Source organism: Aulonocara stuartgranti (assembly GCF_965226115.1).
Source record: "Aulonocara stuartgranti genome assembly, chromosome: 11".
In the NCBI taxonomy this organism is placed as follows: Eukaryota; Metazoa; Chordata; class Actinopteri; order Cichliformes; family Cichlidae; genus Aulonocara; species Aulonocara stuartgranti.
In genome coordinates, this window is record NC_138947.1 from 6717471 (window position 1) to 6731435 (window position 13965).

General features: G+C 37.9%; 1 protein-coding gene across 6 annotated transcripts in view; it reads right to left on the reverse strand.

Moving 5' to 3' along the window:
* The window catches only part of dgkb (diacylglycerol kinase, beta), a 93560-nt gene that overhangs the window by 63474 nt on the left and 16121 nt on the right, over positions 1–13965 (reverse strand). For 5 of the 6 annotated variants that reach the window (XM_082552192.1, XM_082552195.1, XM_082552193.1 and 2 more), the window contains 4 exons: positions 10671–10747; positions 10259–10279; positions 9616–9763; positions 5077–5214 (listed from right to left, as the gene is read on the reverse strand). In XM_082552192.1, the coding sequence (XP_082408318.1) occupies positions 5077–5214; positions 9616–9763; positions 10259–10279; positions 10671–10747 (384 nt within the window). The remainder of the gene's footprint in view (positions 1–5076; positions 5215–9615; positions 9764–10258; positions 10280–10670; positions 10748–13965) is intronic. The other variant, XM_082552196.1, reaches the window with a different exon arrangement.

A 13965-nucleotide genomic window follows, 5' to 3' on the forward strand; every position in this document is an offset into this window, starting at 1 on the left:
TCTTCCTTCTTCCGACCCAACTTTCTTGTCATCGGCCAACCAAACAAAAAGTTTGAACAGCAGGTGGGTTTCTGTTAGTAGATTATATATACATTAGAGTAAAAAGTTTAGAAACAGCTTCTCATTTAATGTTTTTTCTTTATTTTTACTACTTTATACATTGTAGACACATACTGAAGACATCAGATATATGAAGCAATTTATATGGAATTATGTAAAGAAAAATGTCAAGAAATTATGTCAAGAAAAATTTTATAAATAACTCTAAATATGTTTTATATTTTGGATTCCTCAAAGTAGTCTCCCTTTGCTTTGTTGACATCAGTTGTGTTGTACAGAAGTCAGGTTAGTACACAGCTGAGAGCCCTATTTGACAACTGATAGAATTCATATTATGGCAAGAACCAATCAGCTAAGTAAAGAGAAACGACAGTCCATCATTACTTTAAGAACTGAAGGTCAGTCAGTCTGGAAAATTGCTAAAAATTTGAATGTGTCTCCAAGTGGAGTCGTAAAAACCATCAAGCGCTAAGATGAAACTGGCTCACATGAGGACCACCCCCAGAAAGGAAGATCAAGAATCATCTCTGCTGCAGAGGATAAATTCATCCGAGTCACCATCCCCAGAAATTGCAAGTTAACAGCACCTCAGATTAGAGCACAGATACAGTGGCTTGCAAAAGTATTCGGCCCCCTTGAACTTTTCCACATTTTGTCACATTACAGCCACAAACATGAATCAATTTTATTGGAATTCCCCGTGAAAGACCAACACAAAGTGGTGTACACGTGAGAAGTGGAACGAAAATCATACATGATTCCAAACATTTTTTACAAATAAATAACTGAAAAGTGGGGTGTGCGTAATTATTCAGCCCCCTTTGGTCTGAGTGCAGTCAGTTGCCCATAGACATTGCCTGATGAGTGCTAATGACTAGATAGAGTGCACCTGTGTGTAATCTAATGTCAGTACAAATACAGCTGCTCTGTGACGGCCTCAGAGGTTGTCTAAGAGAATATTGGGAGCAACAACACCATGAAGTCCAAAGAACACACCAGACAGGTCAGGGATAAAATTATTGAGAAATTTAAAGCAGGCTTAGGCTACAAAAAGATTTCCCAAGCCTTGAACATCCCACGGAGCACTGTTCAAGCGATCATTCAGAAATGGAAGGAGTATAGCACAACTGTAAACCTACCAAGACAAGGCCGTCCACCTACAGTGGGGCAAAAAAGTATTTAGTCAGCCACCGATTGTGCAAATTCCTCCACCTAAAATGATGACAGAGGTCAGTAATTTGCACCAGAGGTACACTTCAACTGTGAGAGACAGAATGTGAAAAAAAAAAATCCATGAATCCACATGGTAGGATTTGTAAAGAATTTATTCGTAAATCAGGGTGGAAAATAAGTATTTGGTCAATAACAAAAATACAACTCAATACTTTGTAACATAACCTTTGTTGGCAATAACAGAGGTCAAACGTTTACTATAGGTCTTTACCAGGTTTGCACACACAGTAGCTGGTATTTTGGCCCATTCCTCCATGCAGATCTTCTCGAGAGCAGTGATGTTTTGGGGCTGTCGCCGAGCAACACGGACTTTCAACTCCCGCCACAGATTTTCTATGGGGTTGAGGTCTGGAGACTGGCTAGGCCACTCCAGGACTTTCAAATGCTTCTTACGGAGCCACTCCTTTGTTGCCCGGGCGGTGTGTTTTGGATCATTGTCATGTTGGAAGACCCAGCCTCGTTTCATCTTCAAAGTTCTCACTGATGGAAGGAGGTTTTGGCTCAAAATCTCACGATACATGGCCCCATTCATTCTGTCCTTAACACGGATCAGTCGTCCTGTCCCCTTGGCAGAAAAACAGCCCCATAGCATGATGTTTCCACCCCCATGCTTCACAGTAGGTATGGTGTTCTTGGGATGCAACTCAGTATTCGTCTTCCTCCAAACACGACGAGTTGAGTTTATACCAAAAAGTTCTACTTTGGTTTCATCTGACCACATGACATTCTCCCAATCCTTTGCTGTATCATCCATGTGCTCTCTGGCAAACTTCAGACGGGCCTGGACATGCACTGGCTTCAGCAGCGGTACACGTCTGGCACTGCGGGATTTGATTCCCTGCCGTTGTAGTGTGTTACTGATGGTGACCTTTGTTACTTTGGTCCCAGCTCTCTGCAGGTCATTCACCAGGTCCCCCCGTGTGGTTCTGGGATCTTTGCTCACCGTTCTCATGATCATTTTGACCCCACGGGATGAGATCTTGCGTGGAGCCCCAGATCGAGGGAGATTATCAGTGGTCTTGTATGTCTTCCATTTTCTGATGATTGCTCCCACAGTTGATTTTTTCACACCAAGCTGCTTGCCTACTTACATACTTTTCCTGGTGTCCTTCGAAAGCTCTTTGGTCTTGGCCATGGTGGAGTTTGGAGTCTGACTGTTTGAGGCTGTGGACAGGTGTCTTTTATACAGATGATGAGTTCAAACAGGTGCCATTCATATAGGTAACGAGTGGGGAACAGAAAAGCTTCTTACAGAAGACGTTACAGGTCTGTGAGAGCCAGAGATTTTCCTTGTTTGAGGTGACCAAATACTTATTTTCCACCCTAATTTACGAATAAATTCTTTACAAATCCTACCATGTGAATTCATGGATTTTTTTTTCACATTCTGTCTCTCACAGTTGAAGTGTACCTCTGGTGCAAATTACTGACCTCTGTCATCATTTTAAGTGGGGGAACTTGCACAATCGGTGGCTGACTAAATACTTTTTTGCCCCACTGTAAACTCACAGGCCGAACAAGGAGAGCGCTGATCAGAAATGCAGCCAAGAGGCCCATGGTGACTCTGGACGAGCTGCAGAGATCTACAGCTCAGGTGGGGGAATCTGTCCATAGGACAACTATTAGTCATGCACTGCACAAAGTTGGCCTTTATGGAAGAGTGGCAAGAAGAAAGCCATTGTTAACAGAAACCCATAAGAAGTCCCGTTTGCAGTTTGCCACAAGCCATGTGGGGACACAGCAAACATGTGGAAGAAGGTGCTCTGGTCAGATGAGACCAAAATGGAACTTTTTGGCCAAAATGCAAAACGCTGTGTGTGGAGGAAAACTAACACTGCACATCACTCTGAACACACCATCCCCACTGTCAAATATGGTGGTGGCAGCATCATGCTCTGGGGGGGCTTCTCTTCAGCGGGGACAGGGAAGCTGGTCAGAGTTGATGGGAAGATGGATGGAGCCAAATACAGGGCAACCTTGGAAGAAAACCTCTTGCAGTCTGCAAAAGACTTGAGACTGGGGCGGAGGTTCACCTTCCAGCAGGACAACGACCCTAAACATAAAGCCAGGGCAACAATGGAATGGTTTCAAACAAAACATATCCATGTGTTAGAATGGCCCAGTCAAAGTCCAGATCGAAATCCAATCGAGAATCTGTGGCAAGATCTGAAAACTGCTGTTCACAAACGCTGTCCATCTAATCTGACTGAGCTGGAGCTGTTTTGCAAAGAAGAATGGGCAAAGATTTCAGTCTCTAGATGTGCAAAGCTGGTAGAGACGTACCCTAAAAGACTGGCAGCTGTAACTGCAGCAAAAGGTGGTTCTACAAAGTATTGCCTCAGGGGGCAGAATAATTGCACACACCCCACTTTTCAGTTATTTATTTGTAAAAAATGTTTGGAATCATGAATGATTTTCGTTCCACTTCTCACGTGTGCACCACTTTGTGTTGGTCCTTCACGGGGAATTCCAATAAAATTGATTCATGTTTGTGGCTGTAAGGTGACAAAATGTGGAAAAATTCAAGGGGGCTGAATACTTTTGCAAGCCATTGTAAATGCAAGACAGAGTTCCCGTAGCAGGCATGTTTCTACATCAATTGTTCAAAGGAGACTGCGTGAATCAGGCCGTTTTTGTCAAATAGCTGCTATTAAACTACTGCTAAGAAAAAGCAACAAACTGAAGAGATTTGTTTGGGCCAAGAAACCCAAGGAATGGACATTTGACCAGTGGAAATCTGTGCTTTGGTCTGATGAGTCCAAATTTGAGATCTTGTTGGAAAACCATTTCAATTGACTACCTCATGAAGCAAAGTTTTTATCACTCAAATTATACTTCAAAGTAGTTTAAAAGAAATTGGACTATATACAGACAAACTCCTACTGGATACAAAAAAATTAAAAAAATAAAGCTGCACTGAATCCTCACCAAAACATGAATGGGTCTATATGAACATTTACTATTGCAACAGGAAATATATTACATTAAAAAAAATCTTCTTTGGGTATTCGTTAAAAAAAGTCTACCACTGAAATATTTTTAGATTTAAGAATTCCACAAATCTTTCATCAAAGCCCAAACAGAAAAAGAAAATGTGAAAAACTGGCTGAGCTAAACATCCATAGGCAAGTCAAGGACCGAGAGCTTTTCAGAGCACAATCACAGCTTGAGAACAAAGGTCAACATTTTTCAAACCTTTACTGAAGGTTCTTTTTAAGGTTGTCCCCACACTTAAAAAAGCACATTCAGAAGGAACCACTTCACACTGTTACGAGTCTTTTTCTAGATCTCATTCAGTTCACAGAGATGTGTTTTAACACTGGTTATTTTTTGACCATGAGTTATTTTTTTGACCAAAGAGTCACAGTTTCTTAACAGAAAGGTTGGTACATATGAGGCATGTGTGGTTTATTATTATTTTGCTAATAAGCACACACTAGAGCATGCATCCACAGACAAAGAGATATCGCTTTGCCAGGAGTCACTGCCTTGCTCCCTCTCACTCTCTTGTCTTTTTCACTGGGCTTCAGTTTGACCTTATTTGGCCTGAAAAACTGCTTTTCACCCACTGAGCTCTAACAACCAGTGACATTTCTTCTGCCTACTGGTACCTCAGTTGTTTGGCATCTGCATTTTATCTTTTTATTTGTATATTCAAGGTTCCCAGTGTTTTTTGCATATTGCATAGTGTTAGGAGAAGTACAATCACTATCTGCACATTACTGCTGATGTTTACTGCATATTAACATAGGCCCCAGACATGTGACATAGGATGATACTCACATTCAAGCTTGTCCTCAGGACGCCCACCCTCTAGCAAGGAGAGGTAACACACAATGTCCTTAAGCTGCACTGTATCTAGGGGCCTGGGCAGAGTAGGGGTCTTCAGAGGGGTGGAGTTGCCTTTGATCAGCTTTAGTCCTGCAGGACCAACACATGAAAGGTTAAAACATCCTTTATGCCACCTCTAATGTTAGCCCAATAAGCTACTGGGTTTGGATGTCTGATATCAGTCATATATAGTCAGAACAATCTGCATGTGTATGGTGTCTAGGGATGACAATACTTCAGCCCTATCACATTGTGTTTAATGGTCCAAATCAATATACTTATTATTTACAGCCTCATAATTTGGCATAAAATGAACAAATTGACACATATTTTCATGCTCTACATTGCTGCAACTCTGCTGTTTACTCTGCTTTAGCTCTTGTCCTTTTAAGGTCCCACTCTCCTTTGAAAGGTCAGCTGGTCCACTGAAGATGAGACTATAGTGGTTATATACATAAAGGTTAATGCCACTGTGACAGCTTCTCATTTGTGAGTATTGGAGAACTAAGCTGCTCAGTGAAAATGCTGTAAACGTCACAATATAGTACATAACATGTACATTACAGTCAAGTACAACATGTAGAAAAACCCAATCAGCTGTTTTGTTTGTTTGTCTTTTGTTTGTTTCTTTCTTGTTGTTTTTAAGCTGTAACACTGGGATTTTAGCTGTGCAGAGAAGCAGGTTATAAATGTTTTGAAAGGGGCAGCTGTTTTACATTAGTCTTAATGGGTTGTGTTTCATTCAATATTCCGTGTTTGTACCACAGTGTGACAACAAAAAGAGAAAAATATGCAAATGAGAACAGATTTACTCGAAATTTGTCAGTGTTAAAATGCAGTGTGAGCAGAGAGGGTAGGGCAGAGGCAAACACTTAGTAGTGTTAGCTACATTATCAATTCACTGTGCTCACATAAAATAAAATAAAGCAAACAGAAAACATAAATAGATAATGTTTCTCTTGTTATGGGAAAACTAAAGCTCAAAATAAAGCCTACAGGAGTGAGTAACATCTGTACTCCTACTCTGTAGGAGTATGTAGAAAAACCAGCTTTACAAAATTAAAACACACAACATCAAATCAAAGATTAAAAAACTAAAACATTTAAACACTAAGATTAAATCTTAGAAACCATTTTCACATCAATAAAGACATGCAAGACTCAAATGCAAAGTCAAAACAGCACAAAATAATAACCTAATAACCTAAACTAAATGTAATAGTTAAAGAAGTAAAATGACAAAATGTCAGATTGTGCTGAGACATGAATTCTACTGTCTCTCCAATTCTACTGTCTCCCAGGCCATGAAGGGCCTTTAAAGTAATAACAAAATCTTAATGTCACTTTGAAAACAAATTTTTAGGGGTCTTTCTATTGCATTTTTAATTTACTGACTGATTTCTGATTGATACCAGTTTAAATAGTGTTACAATGGCCTAACTGAGAGGGAAAATCAATCATGACAAATGAGTGCCATTAAAAGTTAATACTTAGCAAAATTCCTCAGACGGCAGTAGCAGTAGCGAGATTGGGTAACTTTAACAATAATGATTCCATAACGACCTCACATTCATCCCATGGGTGGATAAATGTCATAGGTCATGACACACAATGAACTGAAGAGAATACTGGGTTTTTTAAGTGACCATAAATAGAGAAGTTCTGTTGTTTAAGAGAAAACGGATACATTAGAAAAATATGTCCTTTATAAGTGCAAGAAAAGGTCCGCTATTAATGACACAAATTAGGGCAACCGTCTACCAAATGAACTGTGAAGACTAAGCTTTAAATTTACTGGACCTGAAAACAGGAATTTGGGTTTGGTTTCTCATTAATGTCTGAGTTTCTTCTTTAAAACATATCACTTGCTTCATTCTGTGTCATTAGATGGACACAAAGGGTGATGGGAGGGCTTATAGCTAGCATGCTGGATCAATAAGGGCGAATCGAAACACTCGCACAGGCTGCACTGATCCAGTTTCACACAGCCTCGTAATTGGGGCAAACAATGTGATCAAATGCTGCATGTGCAAAAGATCATGATATGAATAATCTAAGTTAATGGCCTTAGGTAAACTATATTTCTTGTTATTTTTCTAAGTTTTTTTATTCTGTGGACAGCTTTTGTCCTGATTGAGTTAAACTTACATTTAATACATGAGTAAATACAGTAACCTGTTAAGATTCTTTAAACCTTTGAATCAAACCAATTACCAGGCTGTGTATTCAAACTATATTAGGATATTATGTTCACTCTTTATGATTATTAATTTACTTACTAATGCACTACCAGCTAACCAAGTATTACTTTCAAGAAAAAAATAATGCCTCTATGTAAGGCTACAAATGAATTTATAGAATGGCAGTTATAGAAACCTCATTGTTTTGCTGTAAATGTACTCCAGTACTCCTCAATCTCCACAAGGAAAGTTTTCAATTTCCAGTCACAGAATAAGACTAGTAACTGGAGAACATTTTTTTATATAACCTTTCTATAATAAACTCATTTTTTCCTGTGGTTCAATGGCAGAAACATGTCTAAATCTGGGAGGCAATTCCATTATTTTAACTGTGCTTCAAATCAAATGTAACAACTAAAGCCCACACACATCATCACACATCATTTTTAGTTATTGTTATTTAAGTTCACAGTAATTAGGAACAATACAATGTTTTTGGAGGAAACCTAGTTATGAAAATTTTACATTTAATCAAGCCTACACAAACATTTGCTACACATTATTTACATAGTTTTAACAGAAATTTGTGAATAGCTCTACTACAAGGTTATCTTTCCCAAAGCTGGGAGTCATGACAATTCTGAGTTTGTTTTGTAATTATTGTTAGGACACTTAGAATGAGGTCCGGTTGTACTTTATCTGAAGCTGACATTTCACACAGATGGTGCAGCTGTCTTGTTTCATGAAACAAAGCTGATGTTTTTGTTAGACAACCCATTATTCCAAAAAGTTCTCCACTTAAATAACAATATACACTTACAACTAATGTCTTAGATATGATTTTCCATCTATGCATTATGCCAGAAAAGGTATCCTCCAAAAACAGAGTGCTTATGACAGATTTGTTCACTGCATGTAAAAAGAAAAGAAGCTATATCTTAAAAATGGTTGAATGTATTCAAAAAAATTCAGAATATTTGGTACCAGAAATGTTATGTTTTAACTGAATCTCTTGGTTTGGGCTTTATCTATTTTATTGTATTTATTTTTATTTATTTATCTACTCATTCTCACACACACACACACACACACACACACACACACACACACACACACACACACACACGAAAGTTCATTATTAATATTGTTGTTAACATTGCTATTAAGTTTATATATGTTTCATGTATTTGTTCTTATAAGGCAGACAAACAGATGTTTAAACATCTTTTTTATTTATTATGGGAAGAGAAAATATTTTTCCCTCATTTTCTTTTATTTATTTTTAAACCTTGAGTGATCTGCTTAAGTTTTCCTTTTGGACCTATTATACATGAAGTAAAGCTGAACCAGGAGATTAGCCAACTCAAGCTCTGGCAGTATAGTCAATAGCTAGTTCACATACACACTGTTCTCACTGCTTAGTCACCTTGTGTGTCATGATATCACACTGGAGAAATATACCACAATAAACTGAACATTATGGTTATACAAGTTTATTGTTCAGTTTATGAAAACCATAAATTAAGATTACATTTTGTATTTTGACATTTTTATTGAGGATTTATTAAAGGCCGCCAATATTAGAAGTGTAATAAAAACAATACCAAGACAGTTTTGCCCAACTTACTCTGAGTTTATTGTCTCAAAAATTCAAATCATCCACCCCAACCTCCTTCCTCTGTGGACAATGAAACTTCATAAAAACCTTATCTAATGAGAGCTAGAGAGCCTGGTCACTTGAAGATAAAACACATGTTGCTTTTTAGCACTCAGTGACACGAGACAGACTTTATTATTAATTATCTGAGCTGGTAGGCAGTCAAGGAGGTGTCAAAGCCAAGTGGCAGTGCAGGAGATGCTGTCTGAACGAGGACTGATCTGAAGTGTTAAGTATTATTTTAATATCAGTTAGTCATTACCACACACAAATGAGACATTAGTATATTGCTATAAACAAACAAAACTATTGCCAAGTCAATTGGCAGCTTCTACACTACAATTTACACTGAGTGCCATCGGGCTGGACTTGGCATTAAATTGAATAAATTGTCCAATGGCACAAAACAGAAACAGTGACGGCGCCATTTTTTTTCACACAGCAAAGGAAGAGTAAAGTGATTCATTCTCTACGATGACAATAACAATCCCCAAAAGAAGCGCAGTGAAGGACGAGAATAACTGACATATTGGCTGAACCTTAGCAACACGAGTGGGGATGTTTTCTTATACACATCACTGACTATAAAACACCAACATGCTGTGTTTATGAACTGAGGGCATGTTAGGGAAAGAATTTCTTTTCTACACTTACCAGAGACTCGAGGTTTGTCAGAAGATGAGGGACTGGGTTTGGGTCCTTTGTTGCTAAACGACATGTAAAGGTGTTGACAGAACTCTTCAGGGAGTTCACTCTCCAGGAATGTTTGCATAAAGACCTTAAAGCCCTGGAAGTCAATCTCCTAAAACAAAATAAAAATAAGAGCGCTAGTTGTTGAATTCAGGTTTGAGTGAAATGCCGAGGATTTTCAGTATCATGTTTTCAATATTTTGCAAAATGTTGCACATTTTTGTACTTGGCTATGTCTGAATTGTTTTGGGTTTTAGCTTCTTTTATTTACTGCACTATGTGTGGCCTACATACAGATGCCTTTTTATGCAGCGTTGATGACAACTGTTTTTGTTTTGTTGTGTTTTGCTAGCTGTATCAATTTGCAAGTTGTGTTCAGACAGATACAACAGTGAGCCTATTTTTTTAATGTCATTTTGCTCACGCACATGGTTATTGCCAGATTGTGGTAAACACTTTAAGGGTTTAATATTTTCCTGCAATAGGTTGCATTGCCTCTAGAAGTTTCTACAATCCTTAAGAGAGTTCAATTATTTAGTGATTAGAGAAACTAGAAAAACACAGACAATAAATGAAAAATAAATCAAGAGGAAGAGACAGCAGATACCTGGCTGAGAATTTCCTGCTTCTACACTCCGCAGCATTGAAGAAAGAAAGAATCGCGACATATTCATGGAAGTATCACATGGTTATGTCATTTAAAATGCACAAAATAAGCACATCACATATTTACACACATTTTGAAAATGCAGTTATGTAGTTGTGATTATCTGTTATTGAATTAGAGATTTGTGAACTGTTATGATGCAGCAATTAGTAGTTGAGTATTTTTTTTTTTTAGTTGCGTTCTTGATTATTGTTTTATCTTTAAAATGTATGCATGTTTAAAATCTCTCTAAATCACTTACTCATGTTTTCGGAAAGAAATGCTGAAGTGTGATATATGCTTGCTGTTGGCATTTCCTGAGTCAATAGACTATAAACTATGTGTTATATAATCCAGTATAAACTGAACATACCTCTTCTGGATTGTATTTAGCCAACACACCATCTCCATGGAACTCCTGCAGCACATCCTTCAGCTTCTTGGTTGAGTCTATGAGAAAACATTCAGACATGCTTTATTTGTGTTATGTTTTATATATGATTGATATCTACATAATTCAGTTATATTATATAGTTCAAAGTACTTTGCATTTTCTGGTTTTTAATTTATAAAAACAAATGTGGGTTCATGGAGTTACCCTATCTGCAGTAGGTGTCATTTTTTTCTGTACCCATGCAGGTGTGGATGCACCTGTAAGTGCTATAGAGGCATGCACGTCATGCACTCAGTATTGCTGATTTAACTTGGATGCAGCATTTTGATGCCTACAGGGAGACACAACTCCATATGTGAGTCAGACCTGTGAAGATGTATTCTGCTCTACCAACTGTAAAGGTCAGACCATGAATGAAACCTGACTTAATATCTTTTAGATCATTTTTTATATTAACCATTATTCAGGGCTTCATTAAATATATCATCCACATTTAGTACAACTACAAACCAGCCATGGCCTTTAACAGGACACGTAAACAGGCATGGCAGACATTTGTAAAAGTACCTCAAGTTCAAATACAGGGCAGGAGTTGAAAACACCAACCGGGGATAACAACTAGATAAAACAGAATTGTGAACACATGTAAAGGTCACAATAACATACTAAAACAAATACAATACCAAATAACTATTTTCAGCAGGGAAGAGATGGACCATTAATGAAATATGCAGGCTGCTTGCAAAGTGAATTAGTACTTAGATAAAGGAAAATGCATCAGGTTAATTCCCCTAAGATGTAAAAAATGTGGTAAATTACAAGTTCTGGGAAAAAGTATTCACTTGAAATAAAATAATACACAAACATAATACACTTAACTTGTATAAGGTACTACTTCTAAGGCAGACAGAAGAATAAAATAGCCCTGAATAATTTTCATTTTTATTTTTTATTTTTGGTAGATACATCTTTAGCATTTTTAAAAAATACTTCTCATTTATGATGTAAGCGCTATATTTTGTCGTGACATGGAAAAATAAATCCTGAACACTCAGTTTATAGTTGTAGCAAATTAACAGCTAGAAAACTACAAGTGTGAATATTTTATATACAGTATGATCTAATTTTATTGTTAGAGGTAGAGTGTACAGGATTTAAATATACCAAAACCTTTGTATTCCTTCTAGTCCATATGAACAGCTGGTGTATTTGTATAGCCAAATTACTGTATCTTTCAAGTTAAGGGAAAACTAAGCAAATATTTACTGCTCATTACTTATTAATAACCAATCTCTATACACCCACTGGCTGAGATGCAGATGTTTGTCTAGCATTGATGATTGAGGCGGTGCCTCGGTGTGGTTGTTGCTCGGACCTCAGCTGCAGCTGTGATTTCATCCTTCTGCTGCTCTTTTTCTGCTGGATAATTTTAATTCCACTACCAATTCAACCTGCAGCATTTCTGTGACAGATGTGCCACTGCTACTGCATGCAGGTATTGTTACATCCAGTGCAGACTAATGTGTGACAGTCAGACTCAGCATAGGCAGTTGGGGGACAAGGTGGGTGAATGTAGTAAATGTGAATATGAATACAGTATATCTGCTCTATTTATCTCTCTAAAAGCAGTCGTACACAGACAGCTGAAGGTGTGCCCACTTTAACTGTGGTCACAGTCGCGTGTAGCATATATTACATGATAATACAACTCGATATGGGTAAATATTAAATGTAAACATTATGTAAAGTTAAAAATCTGAATTGAACCACACAAAAATGATATAACTATTGTCATTTCCCTGAAAGAGACAAAATGCCAAAGACTGCTGTGACTAAAAAACAGACTGAAATCACCACAGTGGCTCATTATTTTCACTCTCTGTTTAAGCACTCAGCACTGGACAAAAATAACTTCATCAGGCAGAGATTTGCTGTGATAATTACTGCATGCTACAGAGAGTTTATGAGCCCTACTGCTGAATCAATTTGCTGCACCACAGATACCAGGTTCTAATGTTAGTGAAGTTAATTTTCTCACATTTCTCTCTAAGCACAAGTTGGTGTGTGCACATTACAAATTACATTAAGAAGCTTGTTTAAGTTTGTGCTTCACGTATGGTATCTTTCTGCTCTCTTTATACAAATGAAAAAGGCCTGTGAGGGATATTTTTTATGTTGATAAGTAATTACTGTTTAATTACTGTTTTTCATTGTCACCAACAGATAAATATGCACTGGCCATTGGTCAAGATGGCCTACTGAAATTCAAACTGAGTATCAGAATGGTGACTAGAGATGATTTAAGGGACTTTGTGCACAGCATGATTGTTGGCATCAGGTGGTGGATCTGAGTGTTTTAGAAACTGCTGATCTGCTGGGAGTTTTCAACACAACCATCCCTACAGTTTACAATAAAGAGCCCAAAAAGAAGAAATTATCCAGTAAATAGCAGCCCTCTGTGCAAAAATGGTTTGTTGATGTCAGAAGTCAGAGGAGAATCAGCAGACATGCTTCGAGCAAGGCAATCCTTACTCAAAAAACCACTTGTTACAACCAAGGAATGCAGAAGACCATCTCTAGATGCACAACATATCAAAAAAACTGAAGCAGGTCACAGCAGCAGAGGACCACACTGAGTGCCACTTCTGTTAGCTTAAAAACATGAAGCTGCGGTTATAATTCACATAATTCACTTTTTGTCTTGATTTCTGTTGCAGCACTGGAATGGTAGGGTTACAATTGGGTGCAAACAATAAGACAGCATGAATGGTACCAGTGGTTACTGGTGGTAGTGATGTAGTAATGTGGTTGTGTAATAATAATGTAAAAACACGTTGTGCCCCTTAGTACTAGTGGAGCATCAACAAACACCACAGGCCACCTGAGTATTGGCGCTGACCATTTCTATGTTGCAAAGTGAAAATCTGGTTTCTGGAACCTGACGGTGAGTTCACTACATTGTCAGCAGATCTTAATCTACTAGAGCAGCTCAGGGTGTGCTGAAACAGGAGATTTACATCAAGGATTTGCAGCAATAGTGTGGTGTTATCATGCCGATATGCACCAATGTCTGAGGAATGTTTCCAGCACCTTGTTGAATCTGTACCATGAATAATTAGAACAGTTCTCAAGGTAAAATGGGCTCCAATCCAGTTCCAACAGGGCATAACTGAAGTGTCCAGTGAACATATGTTTGTCTGCTTGTGTGTTTGAGCTTAATAAATGTTTCTAGAACTAAAATCCCAACCTGCTATGAGGTAAATCCAGCAGCCCG